Source organism: Panthera leo, chromosome A3, assembly GCF_018350215.1.
Source record: "Panthera leo isolate Ple1 chromosome A3, P.leo_Ple1_pat1.1, whole genome shotgun sequence".
Classification (NCBI taxonomy): Eukaryota; Metazoa; Chordata; class Mammalia; order Carnivora; family Felidae; genus Panthera; species Panthera leo.
In genome coordinates, this window is record NC_056681.1 from 26,828,470 (window position 1) to 26,855,276 (window position 26,807).

The window sequence follows — 26,807 nt, forward strand, 5'->3', positions numbered from 1 at the left end:
CTGTGCCTGGCGCTCAGTAAATCGCAGCGTTAACGTGCCGAAAGGAACAGGTGTGTGGGCAGCTGCACGAATGGAAGCTCGGCGCAGGTATGCACCTCCTTCAGGGCCAACGCTGGCCGCTTCACACCCTCGGGCAACACTGTCACTGGCTGAATCTTTTCCCACCACTGCCCCGTTGGGTCCAAGGTGGCCAGTGGAATTCAAGGCCACTGGACGCAGACAGGAAGAGGCAGCGTCACCAGGCCTGGTGTAATCCAAACCAGATGCGGCCTCAGACCCATGGGGGTGGTCACTGTGGGCCTGGCCAAGGCCCAGAGGCAGGAAATAGTCTTGGAGGAACGCTTTCTGGGCTGGAATCAACCAGGAGGAGCTGTTCCATTGAGGGTGTTAACCCTTCTTAGCCCACAAGGGGGTGCCCAGGACCCTGAGCAGGGAGGGGAAGCTCATGGCCCTGTGGCCCCAGGAAGCACGTTGCAGGGAAGATCACAGCGTCAGCATTGTAACGGGCCCCGTGCCTGAGGAACCGACCCACAACCAGGCAATACGGTCGGGCACAACCAGCTAGGGGATACTCACAGCTGGCACCCGGGACTTGAAGAATCACAGACCAGAGCCTTGGCCCTGGCCCTGGCTCCAGCTGGCAGGCCCCAAAGAGCCATGGATTCACTCTCTCCACCAGGATGGCCCCTAGGGTGAGAAGCTTTTTCCTGCGAGGCTGCTGGGGATGGGGGTTCTAGTGGTGGTAATGGGGCTGGGGCCCAGGCCTGCCCAGAGGCAGAAACTCAGCCCCACACTGAGGGCTGCCACCGTAGCTTTTTTTCTGAGTGTGCTCTGTGGCCCTTGGAGGGGACAAAATCTCTCTGAACCCTCATTTCCCCATCCATATTGTTGAGTCTATATCCTTTACCTCCAGAGACCAGGGGAGGCACAAAGGAGGGCCCCTGATAAATCAAAAAGAGCCTTCCAAGATGCACTCCTAGGAGGTGATAGGGACAGAAGCAGTGATCAGCCCTGTTCCACGGTTCTGGGTGGGCTTCCTTCTAGGACATGTTCATTTACTGTGTGGTCTTGGGCAAGTCACCTGCCCTCTCTGAACCTGTTTCCTCAGCTGTGAAATATGGTAAATGGGCACCCTATCCCACCTTGTGACTGTCACAATGGCCCTAGGGGTAGCAGTGGGGAGCAGAGCTGAGGCTGTCGTTTGCATACCGTAGAGGAGGAGACTGAGACTTGCACCCAGAGTCCAGGGGCCTGGGTTCTCTGCTGAGGGGCCTTCCTTGTTTTGGCCTCGGTTTCCCCAGCTGGATCCAGGCCCTGGATCTCTGCTGTGGCCGGACCTCATTTCCTCACCCCCCGCCCCACGGCTGTGACTCATCCCTCATCATCACGCTGTGTGGCCGAGGCTCAGCCTGGGTGGGGGCCAGCGACTGAGAGAACTCAGAGGAAACCACAGGCCTGGCCCAGCTGGCAGGTGGTGAGCAGGCAGGCGGGCAGGCAGGCCGGCAGGGATCTACAGCCCTGGGGGCCTTGCCCATAAGCACGAGTCCCATCAAGAGCCCAAGCCAGGCTCCCCAGGCTTCTCAAACCCTGAGTGCAAGACCCCCAGGCTTAGTCCCCAAAGTCTGCCACACCCCGCCCGTGTGGCACCTGCTGCCGTGGGACGCTGCACTCACCTGCTGGTACGGGGCCAGGGTAGGGGGTGAGAACCCTGGCCTTGCCCTCCAGGCCAATATTCACGGAGGCAGGGGAGGTAGGGGTGAACTGTCAAGGTCTCGGTGGGTGGGCAAGTCCAAGATTTCTCAAAAGGTAGGCAGTGTAACTGTTAAGAGCAGGGGCTCTGGGCCCCATAGTCCGGGTACAAATCCTGGCTCTGCCATCGACGAGCTGTGTGACCCTGAGAAAGTGGCTTAACCTCCCTGAGACTTGGTTTCCCCATCTGAGAAATGGACATAACACAGTGCCTGCCACGCGGGCTCACCATGAGTAATCAGTGCGATCATGAACACATAGAGCTGGACCAGAGCTGGTACCCAGCAGGGCTCAATGCGTGCGAACTGCTGTCCCTGCCATTCCTGCTGGAACCAGTTCACCCCGAGCAGGCAGACCCGCTGTCCCTCGTAGGCCAGTCCCACCTCTGACTCAGCTGTCCTCACAGCCAGAAAGACTGTGCCCTATTAGTGTTAAGCTCTCTTGCCCCCTGGGCTGCCCTCTCCAGCAGATGGAGCCCCCTCCCCTGCATTGTATGCAGGCCTGGGGCAGAGCAGGCTGTGGCCCCAGGGAAGAGCAGAGAACAGCTCTCTCCTCCCCCTCGCCCCCCCCCCAGGCCTCTGGGGAGACCCCCATCCCTGCAGCTCCAGCGAAGGCACCACAGTCCTGCCCGAACTTCTGATGCCACCCGGAGCCTCTGTTTTCTGCTCACACCTTGTTCTGGCGAGAAGCAGGGTGTGCGCACGAGCAGAGCCTTGCTCTGGGGGACAGAAGAGTTCATTTCATGCTCCAGCTTCTGACCTGTTGAATAGCCTTCAAGTTCCTTCTCCTCTCTAAGCCTCAGTTTTCTCCTCTGTAAAATAGAAATAATAAGAATATTGGGGCACCTGGGTGGCTCAGTTGAGAGCCCCACTTCGGCTCGGGTCATGATCTCGCGGTCTGTGAGTTCAAGCCCCGCGTCGGGCTCTGTGCTAACAGCTCAGAGCCTGGAGCCTGCTTCGCATTCTGTGTCTCCCTCGCTCTCTGCCCCTCCCCCACTCATGCTCTGTCTCTCTCTCTCTCTCTCTGTCAAAAATAAACATTAAAAAAATTTTTTAAAAGAAATAATAAGAATATCTACCTCATAAGCTTACAGTGAGAGAGAAACGAGTTAACGTCCATACAAGCACTTGACTGGAGCCTGGCACACAGTAAGCATCCAATAATGGTGCTGTGACAAATGAGCAAACCGAGGCACAAAGTAGGGAAACCCCTGGCCCCGATCGCGGGCTGGGCAGTGTGGCTCCCGGGGCTGCGCCAGTAACCACGCCGCCATGCACTCAAGTGCCACTAGAGTGCCCGGCACGTGGCAGCGTTCAGTGGACAGCAGTCCTCTCTGACCTCACCTGAGTGCGGGCACACACACACACCGGGAAGGGAGCCACATCCAACCTGTACATTTATTTACAAGGCACAAGCTGAGAGCAGGTTGGGGACTGCCCAATGGCTTTCCCCCTCCTCCTGGGCCTGCTGACCCCATCATCTGAAGCCGTGGATGACCCTTAGGATGAGGGTCCAGAGTGGCTGGGTTGGGCCAGCCTGGCCCTCAGGCACGCTTGGGGGTGGTCTCCCTGTCCCCCAGGCCTCTCCCCTCACTCTCCGCCAGGCCTGGGCTGGGCGTCCTTCTCTCACACGGAGTTCCTGTGTGTTGGTGGTCGTAAGGAAGGTGGGCGGGGGCCGGGCCGGGCCGGGCCAGATGGTGTGTACTAGGCCTTATCTGTTGGGAGCGGGGAGGCGGGCGGGGGCATGGAGGTCCTCTTTCACAAAGCCTGCTCTGTTCCCCTGGCAGCTGGGCCTCAGGAATTGGCCTCGCTGCCTTCCTGCCCCACCAAGGGCCTCCCATCCACAACCGCAGAAGCCCCACGTGCTGGGACCCCCAGCCTTCCCGTTCCAGCTAGGAGCAAGCCCCGGCCAGGGATGCCCCAGGTGAGGCCAAGCAGGGGTCACCGGGGTAGCAATTCCAAGAGGGGGAGCCAGGGAGGGGACAACAGGGCCTGTGGCATCTGGGCTGTGACAGACGGGCCGGGGAGGGCCCTGTCTGGGGAGGCGTTAGCAGGATCGATTCAGGCCACATCTGAGGCAGCTCACGTCGGGGAAGCAGTCGCTGCGCGGGGTCGTGGGGAGCCCCGAGCCTCCCAGCCTGGCGCAGTCTTGTCCTAGCCAGCCCACCCTGGGGATCTGGCCCGTCTTCTCTGGCCTTCTGGGCTGTGTGGCCTCAGCCCCGGCCACTGTGCAGCTGCGTCCAGGCCTCAGGCGCTCCCGGGGCTCAGACCCCCAGAGCCATGAGTGCCCCCGAGCTGCTGATCTTCTTGAAGCGGTTTGCAGCACTGACGGCAATGAAGTTTTTCTGAGGGATGAGGGAGAAATGTCCCAGTCAGCCTCGGGGCAAAGGAGAAGCTGTGGTCCAGCAGAGCGTCCCCTAAGTAGGTCTCCTTCATTCCCCAAAGGCCAGGTGGAGGGAGGGTGCAGTACCCAGAGTGGCCACAGGAGGTGCCATGATACCTATCTTCCAGGACACCGTCCTTCATTCAACAGGTATGGCAGCCAAACCTGGGTACCTCTCTGCTCTAGATGCTTCGGTGGCTCCTATTTCGCTCCAAGTAAAACATAAGCCCCTTGCTATGGCCAAGTCCCTCCACCCCCTGCCTCCCATCCCTCTCTGATTTCATCTCCCTAACCCCTTGCCTACTCCCCTCCAGCCTTACTGCCCACCCCACCTGTTCCTCACACTTGCCAACCACGCTTCTGCCTCAGGGCCTTTGCACTGGCTATTCCCTCTTCCTGGAACATTCTTCTCCCCAGTACCAGCATGGCTTACTCCTCGCTGCTTTCAGGTGTTTTGTTCACATGCTCTCTCACAGTGGGCCTTTCCTGACCACCCTATTAAGAAATGCAACCTCTCCCCTGGCACTCCTGAGCATCCTCATTCTTTTCTAGAGCCCTTCCTTAACCTCTTTTAATATCCCCCCCCCCACCTACCCAAAGTAAGTCCATAAAAATTAAAATCCTTGTCTCTTTTGTCCACTGGCGTGTTCCCCATGCCTAGAAGTGATAGACGCTTCTAGGGGGTGGGTGGAGGGTCACTACTCCAGGAGAGGAACCAGCCCGGGACAGAGAGAGAGAAAAGCCAACCCTGTTTTCCAGACAGGGCTAGGCCTGGTCGATAGAAACTGCCAAGGCAGGGCTGGTGGGGCCTGGGATCTGGTGCCAGGAGCTCTTCCCGCCTGCAGCCCCTCCCTCCTCCCCACCGTGTCCAGTGGTACCTTCCAGCGCCTCTTCATGAGGTATTTCTTAAGCAAGATCTGGGACTTGAGGCGGCGGTTACAGCGCTTGGCTTTCTCTGCCAGGTTGTTGAGCCAGGGGTGGGCGAGGCACTGGGCAGCGCTCATCCGGGCCCTGTGGGAGGGGGCAGTGCGGTGAGGATGGGCAGAATGCCTGCGAAACACCAGAGCCCAGCCACTGCCCGGCCCTCTTCCTGCCCTGCAGTGCACGCACACACACACACACACACACACACACACACACACACATGCAGGGACGCACGCAGTGGGCTTGCACACACGGGGTTTGTGTCCTGGGGTGAGCCTCACCTCTGGTCCTTGACAATGAGGTTGGAGACAAAGTCTTTGGCCTCATCGGACACGGCCTCAAAGGTCTCCTCGTCAAAGTACCAGTTGGCAGAGAGAACGTTGTTTAGGGTCTCTGTGTCATCGTCTCCCAGGAAGGGGGAGAGGCCACTCAGCCTGGAGAGAGGGGATGTCAGGGGGCAGGGAGATGAAATTGGGGACCCTGAGTCACCTTTGGGGGCTCAGGGGATGGAGGCAGATCCTAGAAGGCAGCACCATGAGCTGAAAAGACTCCCAGCTTCTTTTTTTTTTTTATTCTTTTTTAATCTTTATTTATTTTTGAGAGAGAAACAGCATGTGAGCGGGGGAGGAGCAGAGAGAGAGGGAGACACAGAATCCAAAGCAGGCTCCAGGCTCTGAGCTGTCAGCACAGAGCCCGACGCGGGGCTCGAACTCACGAACTGTGAGATCATGACCCGAGCCAAAGTCGGACACTCAACCGACTGAGCCACCCAGGTGCCCCGACCCCCAGCTTCTTGAGTGGGACAGACCTGGGTTTGACTGGCTGGGTGACCTTGGGCAAGTCACTTCCCCTCTCTGAGCCTCACTCTTCTCATCTGTAAAATGGGCATAATCATCCCAGCTTCCCAGGTTACAATGGAGAAGAGGAATGATGAGTGCATAAAAGATGTCTGCTGCCCCTCTGCCCCCACCCTGAGTCATAAAGGTCTGCTGTCCAGAGCCTTAGGCTAGGACACTGTGCCTTTAGGGGCCTTCATTTCTCCATCTACAAAATGGGTACAAAGTTCCCTTCTCTTGGTTCTCCCTAGCACTCCCAACCCCAGCAACCCCCTTCCTGAGAGAGTGGAGAGATGGGACCCACCCCACCAGGACCCCAAGGCCAATTTTGGCCCCAGCTGCCCACCCACATGCCCAGTCCCACAGACACCACATTCTCTCAGGACTCACAGCATATAGGTGATGACCCCCATACTCCACATGTCTGTCTTATCGGAGATTTGGTCATAATTCACCACCTCAGGTGACAGAAACTCTGGGGTCCCAAAATTCACCTTCAGCTTCTCGTTGGGATTATACCTTGGGGGTGAGAGCAAGAGCTCAGAGTGCAGACCCCGGCCTTCGTGCCGGCACCCTCCGCTCCTCCCCTGCCCCCTGCCCACCTCAGAGGCTTGCCCTGCCCTTACCCTCCCCCGCCCCCCCGCGCCCCCACTGAGGTGGTACCTCCGTGCCAGGCCAAAGTCAATGATCTTCACCAAATGGCCCGTGGTGTTGACACACAGGATGTTCTCTGGCTGAGGAGAAGGGGGTGGCCCGGATTGACCTCTGACCTGGCTCACCCTTCGTCCCCACCCAGGTCCACCCATGTCTCGGGCTCTCTGGAGCAGAGGCCCAGGCTGCCGGTGTGGGCCACCGATCAGTGACCCCCCGGGCCTGCCTGTTCCAGGCACAGATGAGGACCCCGCAGCCCAGAGAGGGACTTTCCCAGGGCAGGGACTGTCCCCTCCCTGCCTCCCTGTTCCCCCCACCAATGTCTAACTAAGGCACCGGGTAGGTGCTCAGCCAAGGCTCCTGGGAATCCTGTGACTCCAGCACAGGTGAGTGTGTGAGTGAAGTTCCTGTGAGGCCAGTCCCTCCTGGCTCTGGGCCTCCATTTTCTCCTCCTGTAACCCGAGGACGCAGGGCTAATCTGAGATTGCAAGGCAGAAACCTTTTTGGTAGTTAACAATGGTTCAAAGGCAGGAGACTTCACACAAAAACCCTGCTTTCCAGATCTTCTGCACCTCCCGAAACAACAGAAGCCCTCGCCTCATGGCCACACACCGCCCGGGGTGAGTTGTCAGTGATCCCCGACGGGTGCTAGTCCTCTGGTTCTCCCGGGGCCTTCACGGCCCTGGCCTGGCCCCTGTTACACATCTGGGCTCTGTGGGCGTTTGACTAGAGCACCCTGACAGCATGCTTTCTGAAGGCGCTTTCTGAACCGAGGCATCCGCTCAGAGCAGGAATAATGACACCCGCTCACCTGGTGTTCGAACAAAACAGAGAAAGAAAAGAAAGGTCCCAGGGTGCGATCTTTTGGGGGAAGTGACACAGACTCAGACCTCCTCCTGGTCTGAGAGTTCCCGAGGAGCCCTGGGAAGGGCCGTCGGGCCATGGGTCACCCAGCTTACTTGACCACGAAACCCCTCTTTGAGGAGAAACTTACTGCTCTCCTGAAAAAACACATTTCAGGATAGGCTTCAGAATGAGCTTCTTCCCAGGGCACTTCATTTTAACTGGTGACCCTGCTCTACCCCAGAGGCAGTGGCTTCCACGGGGGTAACGGGAGGCCTCCAATGCCACGTGCAGGCACCAGCTCTGGCCAGAAACTCAGGAGTCACCCTGCTCTTTCCTCTCCCTGCCCTCTGCCCCCTCCCCCATCCAAACCCTCAGCAAATCAGACTGGCTCTAGCTTCAGAATGTAGCCACCGTCTGGCCACCTTCCATCCCTGCCACTGGTCCCGGCCGCCACCCTCTGGGCCCTTGGTCATTACAACCACCCCTCAGATTCCCTGCCGCCACGTTGGCCCGTTGGAACCCATCTCCTTACTCTCCTGGCTTCACTTGTCAGGGCGGATGCTCACAGCACACCCGCCTGGCGGGCTGTCGGAAGGCGCATACGCCCCAAACAGCTCTGACCCCAAGTGAGCCCGCGGTACAGGTGCTGGCCAGCCCTGGGCCTGCTCTGGCCTTTGCATGCTCCTCCCAAGTTCACCTCGTACGTCTCCCCGTTACTCTCATGTACTTTTCACAACGCTTTTCCGGTTTCAGATGATCTATTTGAGGAAGGTCCGTTTCCCCCACTAACCTGTAGGCTCCCGGGGGAAAGGGGCGTGTCCTTCGCCATCCCTATGGTAACGCCCGTGCCCAGCACCATGCACAGCAGCACAGAAGCAGCCTAGCACGGCACAGGTACTCGATACATATTTGTCGAGTGAATGAGCGAAAGGACTATCCACGAGGCCAGCGGGTGCTAACCCACCGCAGTGGTCATGCTCCATATTCTCCACCAGCCCTGCCGATTATCCTGCAAACGTGACACCCAGCACTCACGCTGCCCCTGCTTACTCAGCACCACCGCCCGCATCGCCGAGCTCCAGCTGACCACAGCTGGCGTGATCCATAAACCCGATTCGCTCTGTCCCTGACCCCCTACCTGCAAGTTACTGAGCAGGGTCAGAGGAGGGATGTGAATATCCTCTCACTGAACGTTTTTGTTAGTGCCTGTCACGTGTGTGTTGCCGCACTGATGCTATACGTAATTGATTTGTTTTTCTGACTCCCCTTCTGGAACATAAGTTCCCAGAGGGCAGGCGTTTTTATCTGCTTTGTTCACTCCTGATCTCCACCACCTAGAACACTGCCTGGCAGAGAGTAGGCCCTCCACAAATACTTGTGGGATGAATCAATAAACACTCGCAGCGCCTACAAGGGGCCAGCACTGAGGTGGACGCGTTAGCAACACTTAGCAAGTTCATTGCGTGAGACGGTGCGCTTGGGGCTCCCAGGACTGTAAGAGATGTGTACTTAGCACTAGACTAGACGCCCTGAGAGCTAGGACCAAGTCTCTTTCACTCTGTCTTGTAACCCTGGCTCCTGGTACTTAGTGAAGACTCAATAAACCCTTCGGGATCTATAGATACAAGGATGGAGGGAGGAAGAGAAGGACCGACGGGAGGGGCGGAGGGATAGCTGGTTGCCACCAGGTTTCAGGTGGTCGGATGCTGCTCCTGACCCCTCCCAGGAGGCCCCAGCTCCAGTACCTTGAGGTCCAGGTGCAGAACCCGCATCTTGTGCATGAAGAGGATCCCATCACAGATCTGCCTGACAAACACCATGGTGTCCACCTCAGTCAGCTGATAGTCCTCATCCACAATCCTCTCGAAGAGCTCGCCGCCCTCGATGCTGTGTGCACAGACCCCTCTACAAGCTTGCTTCCAGGCCGGCTGGCACCCCCACCCGGTCCCCTACCCCACTGCCAGCACTCACTACTCCATGAACAGGACGATCTCGTGCGAGGTCTCAATGGCCGCGTAGAGCTGGATCAGGTTGCGGTGATTCAGCTGGTTCATAACCTCGATCTCAAGCATCACCATTTCCTGGGGACCAGGGAAGCCAGGGGCCCCACCTGAGTGTCACCACTCCCTGTCCTCCACCCTCCACCCCTCTGCCCTTGGCCGGACCTGTTGGGCCTGGTCCGGACCACTGCCCGGCCTCCTCCCTGCTGGCCTCCCTGCCTCCTGTCTCTCCCCACTCCCGAGACTGTGTCCTTACCCCTGGTCATTCCTGCTGGGACACCATTCCTTTGCCAGATCTTCCCCTTCTCCTCCCGCCTGAACACGGGGGTGCCCAAGGGCCAGTCCTCCGCTCACCACTCTCCCCGGGCATCCTCCTCAAGCCCCAGTACCTGCCGTTCTATCCAAATGTAATTGATCCCCAAATACGTACTTCCACCTCTGACTGCACCCTTGAACTCCAGGCACCAACAGCTCCAAATGCCTAACTGCCATTCCCCTTGGATGTCCAAGTGACATGCGGAGTCTCTCAGGTCCAAATGAAACCCTCGATGTGGCCCCCTCCCCACAACTGAGCTGCCCTCAGCTTGCCTGTTAGCAACAGGGCATGACCCCTGGCGCAGGTGCGCAGGACAGAAAGTTAGAGGCTATCTCAGATTTCCCCGCGTTCTTACTCCCTCACACCCGCCATCAGGAAACCCTCTTGGATTACAAACCCAGTCAGTTCCTTCTCACCTGCTCCATCACTGCCTTCCTAGTCGAGGCTGCTAAACTGTCACTTTCAGAGAGGCTGAAAGCCACCTGTCACACCGGTAGCTGATATCAGCCATGGTAGGAATATTTACACCAGGGAAATTGCCAGATGCCACAAATCAAGCCTCTCCCCCTGCCCGCCCCCTTGCCCCCCAGCATCACGTCATTGCCCAAATTTTTCCCTTTTTCCTTGTGATTCTACTCCTTCATTCGTCTCTCACTGCGCTCGTCACTTCCCCAGAGAGGCCTTGACCTCACCACCTTATCTTTATGGCCCCCTTGGCCCCCCACTCCCTGTACCCTGCCTCGCTTTACTTTTCCTGCTAGCGCATCTCAGTGCCTGACACCATGCTTTGTGCTTGTTTTTAGTTGTCTGCTCCTCCTCTCTAGCTTGTCACCCCATGAGGACAGGGACCCACGGACTTCGCCACCGTGTCCCCGGCACCTGGCACAGCGAATGGCGCAGAAAAAGTACTCAGGAAGAAAGCAGTCAAGAGCTGACTCCAATTAATGTCCACAGCACATGTGTCTTGAGCGTCTAGGCCGAGCAAGGTCCATAACAGAGGCCTGGAGACCCGGCAGTCGAGTAGGGGAGTTGGAGAAAGGCAGAGTCACGTAGAAACTACACGCCTTCCCAGCGTGCATAGAGCCGTGACAGAGGGGCAGGGCTGCAGGCCTCTGGAGCTCCTTCTCATGCTCTTCCCAGGCTCCAGGCCTCTGCAGGTGCTGGGTCTCTGCCTCGAATGCCCATCAGCTCACTTCTCGGCTCCCCTGCCTCAACCCAAGGGTCCCCAGCAGGTCTCTGCCGTTTCTGGCCTTCAGGCCTTTCCCCTCACGGTTCCCCTCTGGTTGAAACTCTCTCCCCTGCCCCGCCACCAGAATCAGCTTCTGCTTCAAGCCTTTGTTCTAGAGAGACCCGCCAGCTGAATCAGGAGCCTTCTCCACAGCCCCTTCCTGACCCCCCGCCCTAGCTTTCCTGAGTTCCAGTCCTCACCACAACAGGTTGCTAGACGGTCATCACCTCCTCACACACCTGACTCCCTCCCTCACTTCACGTGAGCCTCTGCCCACATTCATTCATTCATCCACTCATTCACTCATTCCTTAAATAAACACTGCCCTTGGCCTCCTCTGAACCGGGCCCGGGCTGGGTGTGGAGGCACAGCTCTAGACGGGGCCTGATTACCTCGGCATTCCCTGAAGGCAGAAACCACATTCACTTCCCTTGGGGACCCCAAGGGCCCAGCACAGGGCCTGGCCCAGAGCCCACACTCATGAGTGTTTGCTGAATTGAAACAAACAGAAGGCCTGAATGTCCTGTGCCTAGAAGGGGAAGTCGCAAGGATAAGTTCACTAACTGAGGTGTCTTGTTTATGGGTAGGGGCTTCAGGCCCTGTGGCAGGGTTGTCTGCCTGTCCATCTGTCTATCTGAGTGACCCCTTCAGCAACATCAAGGTCCACACAACAAACCCCTGGTGCAGACATACGGGTAGAGGGAGGTGAGAGGTACCCACTCCCCACTCCAAGGACCCCTTCACACTCCCATGCAGCCAGCCCCTACTACCTTGTCTTTGGGCGTCTGTTTCTTGATGACCTTGGCTGCCAGCTTGAGGCCCGTGGCTTTCTCCGTGCAGGTACAGACTGCTCCAAACTTGCCGCTGAAGAGAGAAGAGGTTGGGAGTGAAGGGGTTCCCGGGGACACAGGGCTGAGGTAGGGGGCTTGTGTTCCGTTCCCGTCTGGATCCCCCTCTGTGACAGTACGCTTGTCCCAGCCAGCCTGGCTCCATTCGGAAGCTATGAGCTCCACTGCAGGGACAGGAGCTGAGCCACAAAAACCACGGGCACAGGACAGGTCGGCTCATCCAGAGGATGGCCCCTGGTGTGATAGCTCACAGGCTTGTGGTAAGCATGGGCCCTGGGGCCCTGGGCAAGTCACCTGCGGGGTTTTTTATGAAGCACCTTGCGGGGATCAGGGTGGTGCCTAAAACTGAAACAGCCAGGAAAATACCATTCATCTCCTATGGGCAACACTGAATGGCCGATGGTGTATCTGTGTGAGAGACGGGGGCGTGAGTGCATATCAACCCATGTGACAGCTTGCATACGATGGGGGTTATTAACCACGTAGAAGTAATTGTGTCCACAGAGATCACGTCCAATCGGGGTGTGGGGGGGGCCTTGTACATGAAAGACGTGAGGCCCTGGGTGCTCGATGTGCTCCTGCCTGTGGGCCAGGGGCTCCGGGTCCCAGCTCTCACCCGCCCAGCGCCTCCTTGGAGTTCAGGCTGAATTGACTGTGGATGTTCCCAGGCCTCAGCTCCACGATGCGGTGGGGAAAGGGGGCTGGGGGTGGCGGACAGTCATCTGGGGAGGCAGAACAGAGCCATCAGTCGGTGGCAGGAGCTGCTGAGGATGTACCCCGGCACCACCCCCTCCTGCCTGGCCTGGGCCCCATCCAGCAAAGTTCACCAAGTGATGATACCTGGGGGACAGCTGGCTCCAGGATAGGGGCTAGGGGGCCCAGTTTCCAGTTTCAGCTCTGCCACCAACACACAAAATGGCCTTGGGACTCTGTCAGAGGGGGCTCAGCTTCTCCTGGCACAACAATGGGGACAGCTGATTGGATTTCTTGGGCCCTCCCACATTATAAGGTAGGAAGTCTCCATCCCAAGCTATCTGCATTTCCATTAAAGAAAAAAAAAAAAAAAAAAAAAAGGCGGGGTGGGGTGGGGACGATAATGGCGGAGGACCAGATCAGCGTTACTATGTCTGAATGATGGGGTAGGTGATTGGACCTGCCTACCATCCCCTCTAATAACACCAGAAGCTGCCCCGAGCTGGGCACCGCCCAAGGGCAGGGCGAGGGCGGGAGGAGACAGGGAAGGCGGTGTTTGGTAGGGAGAGGCTGCCACCTAGCGGTGACGACGGGGAACAGCGGGCCCTGGCGGCCCACAGGCTGAGTCATCGGGAATGGAAACCTCTTTATAAATAGCAAGAGGCAGCAGGGAAGCCGGGCTGGTGATACATTTGACGGCCCTTGGAGGTTGTTCAGGTCCCGTCACCCCGAGGATGTGATTTCTGAAGGGGGCGGGGCAGAGGCTCTGCCGCTGCTTGGGGGAGGAGGCAGTGCTCCTGGCCGCTGCCCAGCCGCCAGGCCCTCCCACCCTGTCTGGGTGGCACCGTGCCGCTGACCAGGCGGGCTGACTGGGCTTCCATGGCACCTCAGCCTGGAGGAGGGGGGTGTCAGGACACTCTGGGCTCTCCTGACCCCATCTCACCCCACCCCCACCCCTGCTGCACCCCTGCCCAGGCCTTTTCCCTACTCAGCTGATCCCCAAGCCCGCTCATGCTCTATGTCTCCTCCTTAATAAACCACTAACCCCCCAGCTCCTTGTCTGACCATCAGTTAAGGCCACTCTACAGTCCTGCCCCATCTCACGTGCCCAGCTTCCTTGGTCACTGCTCCCATACACATACACCTGTGCTCCTCAGTTCATGAACCCTCTATGGCTCTCATGACCCTCCCTACCCCCTCCAGGATGCAGTTGAACTACCAAAGCTTGGCCTTTGAGCTCTTCTACAGACTGACTTTAAATTCCACTGTCCAGAGAGTTGGTGCTGCTCCAAAACCTGCCTAATCCGCCCCCCCCCCCCCCGCCCCGCAACCCCATTGTAGACAAAGTAGAAGAGAGTGCAAAAAGTGAGCTCTGGAGTGGGGCTGTTTGGACAGGTACAGATCCTGTCCTGGCTGTGGATTTGGGGCACTCGCTACGCTTCCCCTTCCCCAAGCCTCGGTTTCTCCATCCGAAGGGACCAGGAACTTGTACTTCTTAGAGTTATACGACACTCAGCGCTCCAAACTGAGAGACATGGGGACATCTGGGGAGCCCCTCTCCCTCCCCAGCCTCCAACCTGCCCCTGGCCTACCCAAAATCTGGAAGCAGTCCTCTTCCTTGGCTGTGGGACCAAGGGCCTGCCCCACCTCCGATTTCTCCGAGGGAACAGCCTGGAACTCGATCCCCCTGGAGGTGTCCCCTTGCACCTTAGCCTGGCCATCCTGGCCCGGAGCCTTCTCTCCTGCTTCCTTCTGGCTGCCTGCCGGGATGTCCTTCCCTCCTTCTGCCACCGTGGCTGGCCCGGGATCCGCGGGGCCGGGGGTCACAGGCACCCCTTCAAAGATGAGCTCTGATGCCTCATTTGGGGGTTTCTCAGCTGGCAGCTTCTCGGGCCTAGAACATGACGATGCAGAGATGATGCCTTTAGCAGTCAGAGCTGTGCTTTGGCCTCCGGGAGGTCTCGATGCTTCCAGAGCCTCTCCTGCAATCTGGAGCTAACACAACCCCCCATCGCTCCCTCAAATGCATGGGGTGATGCATCCAAATTCACTTTGAATGAAGTCAAGGGACATTAATAATACCATAAATGTCTGTGGTCACTATCTTGACTATCAATGCACTAATAGATCATTAATATCTACTAACAGGATTGTTGTTTTGGTTAATTGTTATGTGGCTACAATTAGGGACAGCGTGTGGCTCTTGATTCATGAAGACCGTGGTAATTCAATAGATCATGTATCAATGATATCACGGTATTAACTGATATTAATATATAATTCTGACTGATATGGTGTCACTACTGTGGTTTATAATACATCTCTAATATCATTCATGTGGTTAGCATTCAGGTAAGTCTAACAGATTGCCGAAGACTGGTGCTATATCATGCTTATGAAAGTATTAGTAATGATCTATCAATCCGATTATTAGTCATCTTTTCGCATTATAGTAAGAAGGTAAGTTATCTTCCCCACCCACCCACCCCCACCCCGATATCTCAGTCCTGCCCTTGGCTAGAACCAAGTTCATGGAGGAAGGGGAACTCTGGACTCCAGATGCTTAGAGAAGAGGTCTTTGAGGACCTCTCTGTGTTGACATTCCTGGTGTCTATGAACGCTCACCACATCCTGGTTTCTGCAGGGGCACAAGGTAGTAGAGCCAATGCCCAGGACAGATGCTAGACTGTCTCAGAACCGCCCAATCTAGCACTGAACATGGTGACAACAATGCCCAAAACAGAGGAGCTACGCATGACCTCTGGGGCCAGAGCCTCAGACCCGTCCCCACTGCTGGACAGGGGGCATTCACCTGGAGATGATGGCAGGACAGCTCGGGCTGTGCAGAAAGGCGGGGGAGCCCCTCCTGGCCCCTGCTTGGCCCTCGGCTGCCTTCTTGTGTACCTTGGGCTCTCCGGGGCCCTGGCTGCCTGAGGTCTCCTGCTTGGCCTTGGGCTTCTTGACACTGGCCTCCGCTGTCGCGGTCTGCTGGGGCAGGGCTGCTGCTTGCCCAGCGCTGCCCTCCGCGGGGCCCCCACCCAGGTCGCCTTCTCCCTCGGGGCCCTGGCTGCTCGTTGAGGGTTGGGCCGGGGACCCGCCCCCTTTCTCTAGGACACCGGCTTTGGCGTCTTTCTTCAGGGTGGGTGGAACAGGTTCCTTCTTTGGGTCTGGGGGCCCAGGTTTTTTCTTTGCATCCGGGGGACTGGTTTCTTCCTTTGGGTTTGAGGGGCCAGGTTCTTTCTTCCCATCTGGCGGCCCAGGACCTTTCTTTGGATCTGGTGGACCAGGCTCTTTCTCCGTAGCCGGGGGTCCCTCACCTGCTGTACCTTTAGGTGCTTTGTCTGCAAAGGAAGTGAGACACCAGTCAGGATCCACCCACCACCCCCAGCCAGGCTGGCCAGAGACCAGCTCTGGGCCCAGGTCCCTACCTAGGCAGCAATTTGCAAATGCTGGTCCCACTGAGCCTCTGGGACCATCTGATGGGCTCTAGAGATGGGCTGCCGGGATCTGGGAGGCCCTTTTGGGAGACTTCTGGTCCTCTAATGCGCCTTGATGCCCCCACCGTCCCTTGCCCAGGATGTTTAGATGCCATGCATGGGGGCTTCCCATCTTCCCGTTCTTTCCAGGGAGGGCTTCATGCAGGCCCTCAACCCAGCCCAACGTCACCCAGAGATAGTTGTAATTTCTGGGTCTTTCATACGCCATACAAAAAGGCCTGGGGCACAGAACTCCCACTGAGGAACGGGCCCAGCCCTGGATTCAAACGCCCCTTCCCAGGCTCCTCCCTCTGTCTCCTGCCCCAGCTTGGCACCTGTCGATGGGCTCTGGATTCCCAGCTCGACTGCTCCGTTTGCTGTCGCCATGAGGTAGGGAGGCGTGTGCTTCTGCTTGTCTAACTCAAGTCTTTCTAGCTGCAGAAAGAAGAGTGAGGTGTGTCAGGCTGTCAGATTCCTCCTCTTGTCTGGCCGAGAGGAGCCAGGGCCAGCTGACTGAGGGGAAAAAGGTACCTGGAGCAGAGAGGGGCAACTTGAGGGCCGTCTGACTTGCAGCGGCTGCCCAGAAGCAGTCCTGGGGCAGTTGTAAGGGATTGGGCTGGGTGGGCAGAGGCGGAGGCAGGGGCGCGGGCAGGGGAGGCGGGGACGGAGGAGAGGATCTCTTACACCAGGGGCCATGCAGCTCGGACTGCCACCACCTGTCACTCTTGGCCCCCGTTCAGAGGACACAGCATTCTTCCCACAGACCGACTGGGGGGAGAGTAGTGTTGGGAGAAGCAGGAAGAGAAAAGGGAGGGGGGCATCTGGGGCCCTGAGGGAGCAGCCTTTTCCCAGGCCTTGTCTGGTGTCACTGGCTTGGACAGGATCAGGAAGGGGGCCTGGCACACCAGGGGGTCTTGGGCGGGGCTGGAGGACAAGGCTATGCTCAGGAAGGGCCCTGGCTCTGCCCACCTGTGTGCCACGTCTCCTGGGGTTTCCCAGAAGCTGGTTAGAGCCATGCAGGCTGGGGCTATTCACCCTGACCCCCCTGCCCAGCTCTGCGCCCATGATCCCTGCCCCTGGCATCCAGACCTACTTGGGGCATCTTTGGGTAAGAAATTGTCTCAGGGACATTTGCTCAACATGCCCATGGGCCTGAAAGCCTTTTCTTTTGAAGATATGTTTTTCTTGGGCTCCCCAGGAGACAGAGGCTGGGAGACGGTCAGTGCTCAGGGCCACCCCACCAAGCAGATTCGTTCTCCCCCGAAGCCTGTTTGGAAGGAGGGGGCTGCTGGAGAGCCTTTTGCAAGGGTCCTCCAGTGCGGTGGTGACCTGGGGGCCACTCAGGCCCGAGGTAATCAAGCTGAGATGGGATGAGGAGAGGTATCCAAAGAGCCTTCCATCATCCAGGGGCTGCCTGCCCAGAGACTGTCTCTGAGGGGGACCTTGAGAACTGGCTGAGCTGAGTGTCCCGGAAATAGCCCTGGAGTGGGCGTCTGGGTTCAGGTCCTCGCTGTGGCGACCATCCTGTCCCTCCACCCATGCTCTCCCACGTGGAGGAAACCACCCCTGCCCTCGGAGGGAGGGGGGCGGAAATGACCGAAGCAAGCAGCACGTCTAAGCAAGGGGGAGATCACGGAGCGGTAAAAAAGATCGAGGATGCTGTGAACGAAATGATACGAAGCCATCTCCAAAATGGGGGGGGGGGGGGGGGCGCGATTAAAGCCATGTGCAGAATATGCTATCATCGGGGCAAAAGAGGGTGATCTCTATAATAACACACAAACTTTCACTGTATTCAGGTAAGAATGTCTTTGGGGCAGTAAGGAAGAAACGGGGGATCGGAGGTAGGAGGGAGACATCACTGCACACCCTTTCACTTTTTCTATTTGGACCGTGAAGTATGTGAACGGAATACCAGTCAAAATGAGTGATTTTTTTTTTTTTTAAGGGAGCAAATGTTGGGGTTGTTGGCAGAAACTAATAAAGACCGAAGTTGGAGTTCCTTCTCCAGTCTTGGTGACTTTTGCCCTTCCTGGCCCACCTGTCCTCCGTTTCCCTCCTTCGAGGTCCAGGTGAAAGTCTGCCTCTTCTGGGAAGCAAAAATCCTCACGAATGCCTGTCTAGTACTCAGCAGTGTCCCACGGCCTTGTTCCCAGTGCTCTTATAAAGATTCACTCACGTGATATTCAGAACAACCCAATGAGCTAGGTACTATTCAGATGGGGAAACTGAGGCACGGAGCAGTTAAGTCGCTTATCCAAAGCCATATGGCTTGTCAGGGGCTGCATTAGGATCTGAACCCAGGAAAGGCGTTCTCTTTTTTGTTTTTTTGGTTTTTTTTGAGGGCCTGCGGTTAGCTGTCTCCATGTTGTCTGAAAACTTCATCTTCGTGATCACTCTGTGGGGCACTGCCATCCTATTCCCTAGAATAGAAGACGGGGATCAAGAGAGTAACTTGCCCAAAGTCACTCTGCAAGGAGTAGAGCCAGAAATGTCCTTCCTCGAAGCCCAAAGTCCTCTTTCTTCCCTAAAATTTCCCTGGCCTGTGTCTTGCCCGCCTCTCCCTGCCAGGTATCCCCTTTGTGGTCTGATGGCGTCCTGAAGGTTGAAATGCTTCCTTTTAATTTTTTTTTAATGTTTATTTATTTTTGAGAGAGAGAGAGGAAAAGGGGCAGAGAGAGAGGGAGACACAGAATCCGAAGCAGGCTCCAGGCTCCGGGCTGTCAGCACAGAGCCCGACGCGGGGCCCGAACTCACGAACCGTGAGATCATGACCCGGGCTGAAGTCAGATGCTTCACCGACTGAACCACCCAGGCGCCCCTGAAATGCTTCCTCTCCATGTCTGTTATTGGGAGCCCCTGGCACCCTACTTGGTGGTTCCCACAGCATGTTCTGGTTTAGCTTGAAACGCTGGACGCTCCTGCTTTGGCCTCCTTCAGCTCCAGGCTGATCCCACCATTGACAGTCTCTGGGAGCCCCCCGAGGGCAGGGGCTTTATGGTGCTCATGTGTGTCCCCAGCACAAAGTGTACTTGCCAAGTCAGTGTTTGGTGAGTAAGTGACTGACTAGCAGGGCTCTGGACGGGGTCTGTGGGATCTCTCTAGTATGATGGCCCTTGCTGACATTCCCGTGTTACTAACTGGTTGTCGGTACTGATCAGTTACTGAGTCGGTGCACACTAAGTGCCAGGCCTGACTCTGCCAAGGGCTTTACCCAGCTCACTGGATCCTCACAAAGGACTCCAGGGCCAAGGATCAGGCCATTTTAAAGGTGCGAAAGCTGGGGGCGCCTGGGTGACTCCGTAGGTTAAGCGTCTGACTCTTGGTTTCCGCTCAGGTCACGATCTCACGGTTCGTGGTTTTGAGCCCTGTGCTGACAGCGCGGAGAACCTGCTTGGGATTCTCTGTCTCCCTCTCTCTCTCTCTCTGCCCCTCCCCCACCCACGCTGGCTCTCTCGAAATAAATAAACGTAAAAAAAAAAAAAAAAAAAAAAAAAAGGTGTGGAAGCTGATGCCGAGAGAAGGCAAGAGACTCTTCCCAAAAGTCACACAGCCATTGAGTAGCTGCAAACTGTGCAGATTTGAATCCAGCACCACCTCCTGTCGAGACCAAAATCCGAGCTGGGACAACATAAGCGGCTTTATTTGCTACATTTGTTACTGTTATGCTTCCCAAATAACTGGCCTCTCTTAAACTCTTGGTAAGCGGGTGAGGCCCCCGGGGTAAGCAACTTTGTGACAACACATCTCCAGGACAATGGTTAGGAGCTCTGAGATCAGCCACTTAGGTGTGGACAAATGCAGTCGCGTTTGAGCACCTCCCTCATAGGGAGAGGTATATACAGCCTGTAGAACATGGGGAGGAGACATTCTAAGTGCTGTATAAATGTCAGTTCTTCTATCCCCATTTCTCAGATGTGACAGGAAAACTGAGTCACGGGGCAGATTCACAGAGTTGGGTTTGATCCATCTAAGCCAAGGCTCAGCGCATCACCCCTCTGCCCCATTGCCTCTCCCAGGGTGGCCGGGAGCTTTAGGGAGCACACGGTATGTAGAGCGCTTGGCACGGTGCTGGCAGCGTGATAATGTTGTGGACGCCCAGGTAGAGGGCTCAGCTGTCCCTGCGGCTCCTCCACAGGCTCCTCCACAGTCCTTCCCCCGCTGGGATGAGAGGCTGGCCTGGTTCCGGGTCCGCGGGATTGCCTGCAGCTCGCCCAGGGTTAAGCTCAGCTCCGCCAGCTGTGCCCTGGGAGTCCCCGGGCTTCTTCTCATTTGCTCTCTTGCAGGCACAGGGGAGGGGTGCGGGGAAACCTCCCAGCCCAGCGGGGGGCTGCCAGAGACCCTGCCCACCCTTAAGAAGGGGCTTTCCCGGCCTGCACCAGCTGGGCCGCCGCCCTCTCTGCCTCTACAGGGGCAGGGCAGGAAGTGGGGCAATGCCAGGACCAATTAAACCCGCCAGGGGAATTAAGGTCAGCAGGATGCAATTATGCCTGTTGGATTTAACAAGGCCAGAAGGAAGGTTTCTCCAGCCAGAGTTCACGGCTCCTTAGGCCTCTTGCCCTGGATGGCTCTGCATTCCAGAAGCCTGGGCTCCCAGGCTCACCCATCCCTGGGAGAATTGCTTGGGAGTCGAGGGGTTAACTTCACCCGGGCACTGCTCCCCTGGCTCCTGGAAGGAAATTGACCCAGCCAAGAGGCTTTAAAAGGCCCTGCTCAGAGAAGACGTTTCCCAGCCTGACCCTCTCCCTGCCTGGCTGTGATGGAAAATCCAGGGAGTTGAGTAACCTTTCTGACTCCAAAGAGAACGGCCAATTCCCCTCCAACTTTCCTGTGGTCCTGACATGGGAGCCTCTCAGGGCGGTTTTCTCCTGCCCTCTCCCACCTCGGGCCCCGAAGCCTGGCACTCTGAGAGTACCTCTCAGGCCTCTGGGAGAGGCCTGGGTGAGGCTGTCCTTACAGCAGACTCTGTTCTTCCTTCTGAGGCTGATAAGCAGCATCTATGGACACTCCGTGTGGCAGACTGAACAGAGATCCCTCTGGAAGCTCCAATGGCACACTGATCCATCTCAAAAACGTAGTTTCATTTGCTAAGATTACATACTGAATGCTCAAGACTAAAGTGGCCACTTTGGGAACACAGATGTTTGAAGAATAGCTATAGAATCACCACATAGCACATTTTTAGTGAAAACTGATTGCAAAGTCATTCATGAAGTAGGATCCTTTTTTGTTGTTAAAAACATTTATTAAGAAAATGGCAGGAGCGCCTGGGTGGCTCAGTCGGTTGAGTGTCCGACTTCGGCTCAGGTCATGATCTCATGGTCTGTGGGTTCGAGCCCCGCGTCGGGCTCTGTGCTGACGGCTCGGAGCCTGGAGCCTGCTTCGGATTCTGTGTCTCCCTTTCTCTCTGCCCCTCCCCTGCTCGTGCTCTGTCTCTCTCTCTCTCTCTGAAAAAATAAATAAAACATTAAAAAAATTTAAAAAAAATGGCAAAATGTCTAGAGGGATGTAAGTATACATATTTAATAGGTATGGGAGTAGAGATGGTTTTCATTCTTGGGATTTTCCAAGTTTTTTTCGAAGTGACCATTGGTGACTCTAAACAGCTTAATAAATAATTTGAAACATAGCAATATGGACACAGGTTTCTACAATTTAAGACAGAAAGTGGTATGAGCTGTATATGAGATAAAAAGACAACACAGATTGGGACTGATGGTCAGGGAAGACTTCTCAGTTGAAGGCCTGGCTCCAACGGGCTTTCAGTACCCAGGCTCCAGAGTTGGTTTCAGATGAAGCCACCTTAGCAGGGAGCGCGGGACTCTGTCTCTATAGCCAGCATGCGCATCCGAGTCCGAGAACCCCCAAGTCAGAGGACCCGCTTTGAGGCGCTCCTGAGAGAACACCACTGGTGTAGCTGATGAGCTCTCAGAGGCCTCTAGAGCCTGGGCCATGCTTCTCAGCGCTGATGCAAGTGGGGTGTCTGGAGAGCTTTTACAACTCCCGAAGCCTGAGCCCCTCCTGAGTTCAGGTCAATTAAATCATAATATCGGGGAGGTGCAGCCCAGAATGTTGGTGTTTTTTTAAATCTCCCCAGAATATTCTGATGTGCAGTCAGGGTTAAGAACCACTGCTTTGAGGCTCTCCCAGGACAAGAACTTCACCTCGTTTCCTTGAAATGCCCTTACAAGTTAGGGTACAGGGGCACCTGGGTGGCTCAGTTGGTTGAGCATCCGACTCTTGATTTCAGCTCAGGTCATGATCTCACGGTCATGAGATCGAGCCCCGTGTTGGGGTCCTCCGTGCCGGGCGTGGAGCCTGCTTGGGAATCCCTCTCGCTCTCCCTTTGTCTCTGCCCCTCCCCTACTCTTGTGCACTTACTTTCTCTCAAAATAAATAAACTTAAAAGACACACAGCTTCGGATACGATGGCGCACAAGGCAGGCGTTCCCTTCTGACTTGTTGTATGCACGGTGCCCCCTGTCCCCAGTAACTGGGGCTCTGGGGGTCTGGATCCAGATCCAGCTCAGGACAGGGATCAGGTCAGTCAACTTTGTATCCCAAGGATCTGGTACAAAAAGTGGTGCCATTGTTAACAGTAATAGCCACGAATATTTATTGTGTATTTACCATGTGCCGTATTAATTCCTTTGATCTTCATAGCAACTTTATGAAGTAGATACTGCTATGACTCCCATTTCCAGGAGGAAACTTGAGGCACAGAAGAGTCATTTGCCCAAGGTATCGGAGACAGTGTTCCAGTGGTGCTGAAATTTAAACCCAAGCCATACGGCTCCAGGGCCCCCATGCTTAATTCCTACTCGTATCACTAAATGCCCGCAGAACAAAGAATTTGTGAGCAAGTGAAGAATGCTTGGACTATGTCATCAGGTTGGTAGCCCAGGGCCTGACATTCGGTAGGTGCTCGGTAAGTGTTGAAGAGTAAATGTTCCCACTTTGGCGGGGCCCCGGGACAATGGGAAACCTTCACTTTCTCGCTCTCCCCCATCTCAGCCCAACTCTGCAGCAATAAACAGCAAAGCCAAAAATAGCCATGTAATGACGTCAGAGGAACAAGGTCATCTGAAAATTACCCAGGGCCACTGGACACCTCCCTATAGGATCAAGTAGCAGGAGGGTACCCCAGGCTGGTGCAGCTGTTCCAAGAACAGGAAACGTCCCAGGAGCAGAGTTGGAAGCACCACTTCAGGAAGGCAGGGCCAGTGGGGGTGGGGGACAATTGCAGACACATAAAAGAGTAGAAGCGAGACCCAAGTACGGAGTACGGACCTGGGAGTTGAAAGTAATTCAACTTTGCACAGGAAGTCGCTCCCACCACACGATCCCAGGAAATGGCTCAAAAAGCGGGGAATGCATGTTCTGTCCCGTTGCACAGGATGGCTTCCCGGCCTACCATTGTGCTATTTATAAAACTCGAGGTCCATTTGCTAAACTGGGTTCCCATAAGATCCAGGGGGTGCTTGGCAAGCTCTGAGCGACCGCTGTGAGAAGAGGGCCCTGCCTGGGATGGTGAGGGGGCATCCAGACGAAGGATGGGGAGTGGGCCGGGGCAAAGCACCTCCCGGCAGCGGTCACTTGGCAGTTTGACCACCCTGGCCACCATTCTGTCCTGCTAAGGCTTGTGACTTAATTGACTGGCAGCTGCCACCTCCCTGACGGGAACCCAAGCACGGTCTGAGAAGATGCCTGCTGGGTGAAAGGGAGGAGGGGGCGCCTGCCTCCGGCCTCTGGGATGCTTAGCTGGAGGTTCCTGCGGCAAGTGCGAGAGCTGAGTGAGGGCTCCAGCCCGAGCTGCAGCCTTCATAAGACACTTGCTCCCAGGTCCTAAGTGAAGTTGCTGGCCCTGGAGGTTGACAGACACAACCTCTTCTTCACCCAGGGGAGTCTGGTCAAGTGTCACCCGATTCCAAAAAGAGCCAGGAGCTCCTGAGAATGTCCATCCTCTGCAGCTGGCTCTACTCAAGGGATGCAACCGGGGAGGTGCAGAGAGCACCCGGGGGCAGACAGACCCGGATCCACACTGCCACCTACTAGCAGTGTGACTTTGGGGACACTCCAACTTAAACTTGGAGCCTCAGTTTCCTCATCTGTCAAATGACTTGTTGGAAGGCCCTATGGACAAGCCTTCTGCTCTCCTTTATTCTGGTAATGGAGCCTTGGCTAAGGAGATAAATACCTACTCAACAAACTCAGCAGCTCTCCTATGTCGCACGAACGGATTTCACAAACGTGTCTCCCCAAGGAGCTCCAGAGGGGAAGAGTGTTCTTGCCTTCCAGATTCCCTCTTGTTTGGCCTCAGCACTGAGGGTCACGGGGGAGAATGGCTGCTGGCTCCTTGGCCCATAGGGACCTTTGAGTTGGGAAACCTGTTGTCTATCAGGACCTACAGGTCTCTCTCCCGGCACTTGTCCTCCCGCCTGGGAGTGCCTCAGTCCCCCGGAGGGGCCCCACATCCAGAGTCTGACTCAGGACGCCTGCAGAACGGCTAGAGAATTCACACGTCTAGTCCTGATGAGGCTGGTCTGCCGGTCCGCAGACCACACCCTGAGGACCACTATCCCGGGGAAAAGTCCCCCAGCCCAAGTTGCTGAGCTTCCGGCCTAATTCCTACCCATTTTCATGAGGCCTCCGAGTAATAGAAGTGTTCTGTGTGTGTGTGTGTGAGGAAAACGCAGAAACACTCAGACCCAGTTGTCAGTACAGCGAATGTCGCAAGGGAGGGAGCTGCACAAAAGGCAAAGCTGTTTAGTGAAGGGCAGTGGGTACCGGCAGCCCCTTCTGACGCTCATGCCAGGTTTTCTATCGCTGCAGTAACAAATCACCACGAGAAAAAAGGCTAATGAGCAAATGAGAATCAGTGAGCCTACAGTGCAGACATCAACCTCCAGCCAGTAAGGGTGATTTCTGCAGGCTCAACTCAAACCCCTCTCCTTTCTTGCCTGCACAAACTCCCATGGAGTCTCTCTCTGAGAGGTCTCCCTGCTCCCTTTGCTGGTTGTTAACCAGCAGCTGCTAGCCCTGTCCTGTTAGGTTGTTAGCTTTGGGTAAACAGCAGGGGCTTCTGGCAACCCCTGGTGACACATACCCACTGATAATTAATACTGAGCATATGACTCCTGCATGGTCACACTGAGTCACATTGGCCAACAGGGATGAATAAGTGCCCAATGTGACAGTCACCATTGCTGCTCAGAGTGCCTTTGGGTCACGTTAAAACTGGGAGCAAACTGTCATCTGAAAAGCTGGAGGAAAGTCCTTTCTAGAAACATCATTCTAACTTCTATGATGAGGAGATTGAGCCTGGAGAATTCAAATGACATGCTCAAGGTCAGAAAGCCAGAAGCCACTCTCCCAATTCCTAATCTAGGACTTTTTCCACTAAATAATTTTGTGTTCTTCCTGAAGCCTGTGACAATTATCCCAAAACAATCTAAATCCCCTTGACCACGAACACTGTAAAAACTGAATTATGGTGGAGAGAAACAGAAGAGCAGCAAGGCAAGATCATTGGTTTCACTGTGATGTCCTTAAACTGCCTCAATAGAAAAACCACTACTGGATATCCTCACATCTTGGAAAAGCCAAGGATGGGAGGGACTTCCTCGCAGTAGTCTGTAAGAATTCAGTGAACATTCTGTGCAGTCTTTAACCAGTTCCAAGGTCAAGAGAAACATCAGAAAATATGTGTGTGTGTCAGAGGACATTATTCAGGGATTAGTCCCCTGGAGTGATCTGGGCTAGATTTCCGCTTCCAGAACAACCCTTGGAAAGTCCTCAACAAGATAGCACACAGGTCTCCAACATACTTCATTGAAGTTCAAATGGCAATCCAGGGGCAGGAGAGCTCACTAGAGGTGCCCTTTTGCAGTGGTTGAGCAGGTGGCTATAGAAAAATATGAATATGAAAGTAGGTCTGGTGTGGTTAAAACAGACAGCCTGTTAAAAATTCTGAAAATACTCGAGCTGAAAGAGCCTTACTGATCTTTCCAGTTCAATCTCCGCCTTTGACAGATGTGGAAACTGAAGTCCAGAAAAGGAGAGTGACTTATTACAAATCACCCAGCATGTCAACAACAGAAGTGAGATTATATTCCCTGCTCTTACTCTTCCCAAAAGACACATCACAGCTTTGTCTTTCAGAGTCACGAAAGACAAAGGGTATTCTTCTTTTGAATCTGATCTCACAGGCTTGGAGATACCAATTAACTTTGTAAGTCTGTCTGCAAATGTAGAGTTTTAAGACTTTAAAATAGCATAATGAGAGTTGTCTCCAGAAAGGCTTTGCCAAAGGCCAGTAAACTTTTTCTCTGGGCATGAGTGCCAATAACATTGACATCACCTCAGCCAAAAAAAGCTTTCCATTTTGCAAATGTGTATGCCAGAATAATGCCATTAAGTATGCTTTGGAGAGGGGTTTGTTATTTCCTTTTAATATTTTAATTACACAGCTTGAAAATGGTTTGAAACAGCCATTTCAAGTTTAGAGCCAGACATGATACATTGGAAGCACAAACAAATCTGTCCTATAAATAGACTCTAGGAAAATCCTTTGCAAAACAAGCATTTTCAACGGGGGAGAAGCAAACTCAAAACAATGTAACAATAAGTGACTGTTAAAATTGGCATTTACAAAGTATGCAGTAATACGGAAATATATTTGAGTTACTACTATGCTAAGTGAAAAACAGAATGAATATATATATGTATATATCCTTCAATGTAGAGAAACAGACTAAAGTTTTATATAAGAAAATAAAAAAACATTATACAAAGAAGCACCAGTGCTCAAGGTGGGTCATAGATTTTTTTTCTTTTCTCCTATTACCAGGTATTTTCT

At 55.1% G+C, this 26,807-nt stretch overlaps 1 protein-coding gene across 1 annotated transcript; it reads right to left on the bottom strand.

The window, feature by feature from the left end:
• Nucleotides 1–3,181: 3,181 nt before the first annotated feature.
• On the bottom strand, nt 3,182–16,336 carry MYLK2 (myosin light chain kinase 2). Its single transcript, XM_042930134.1, has 13 exons — nt 16,285–16,336; nt 15,737–15,814; nt 15,286–15,640; nt 14,066–14,367; nt 12,397–12,502; nt 11,703–11,796; nt 9,360–9,469; nt 9,134–9,275; nt 6,555–6,625; nt 6,282–6,410; nt 5,337–5,489; nt 5,010–5,142; nt 3,182–4,093 (listed from the first exon to the last, which is right to left on the bottom strand). Exons 1-13 carry the CDS (start codon nt 16,334–16,336, stop codon nt 4,013–4,015), a joined length of 1,806 nt encoding a protein of 601 aa, XP_042786068.1. The 3' UTR covers nt 3,182–4,012.
• Nucleotides 16,337–26,807: the final 10,471 nt, after the last annotated feature.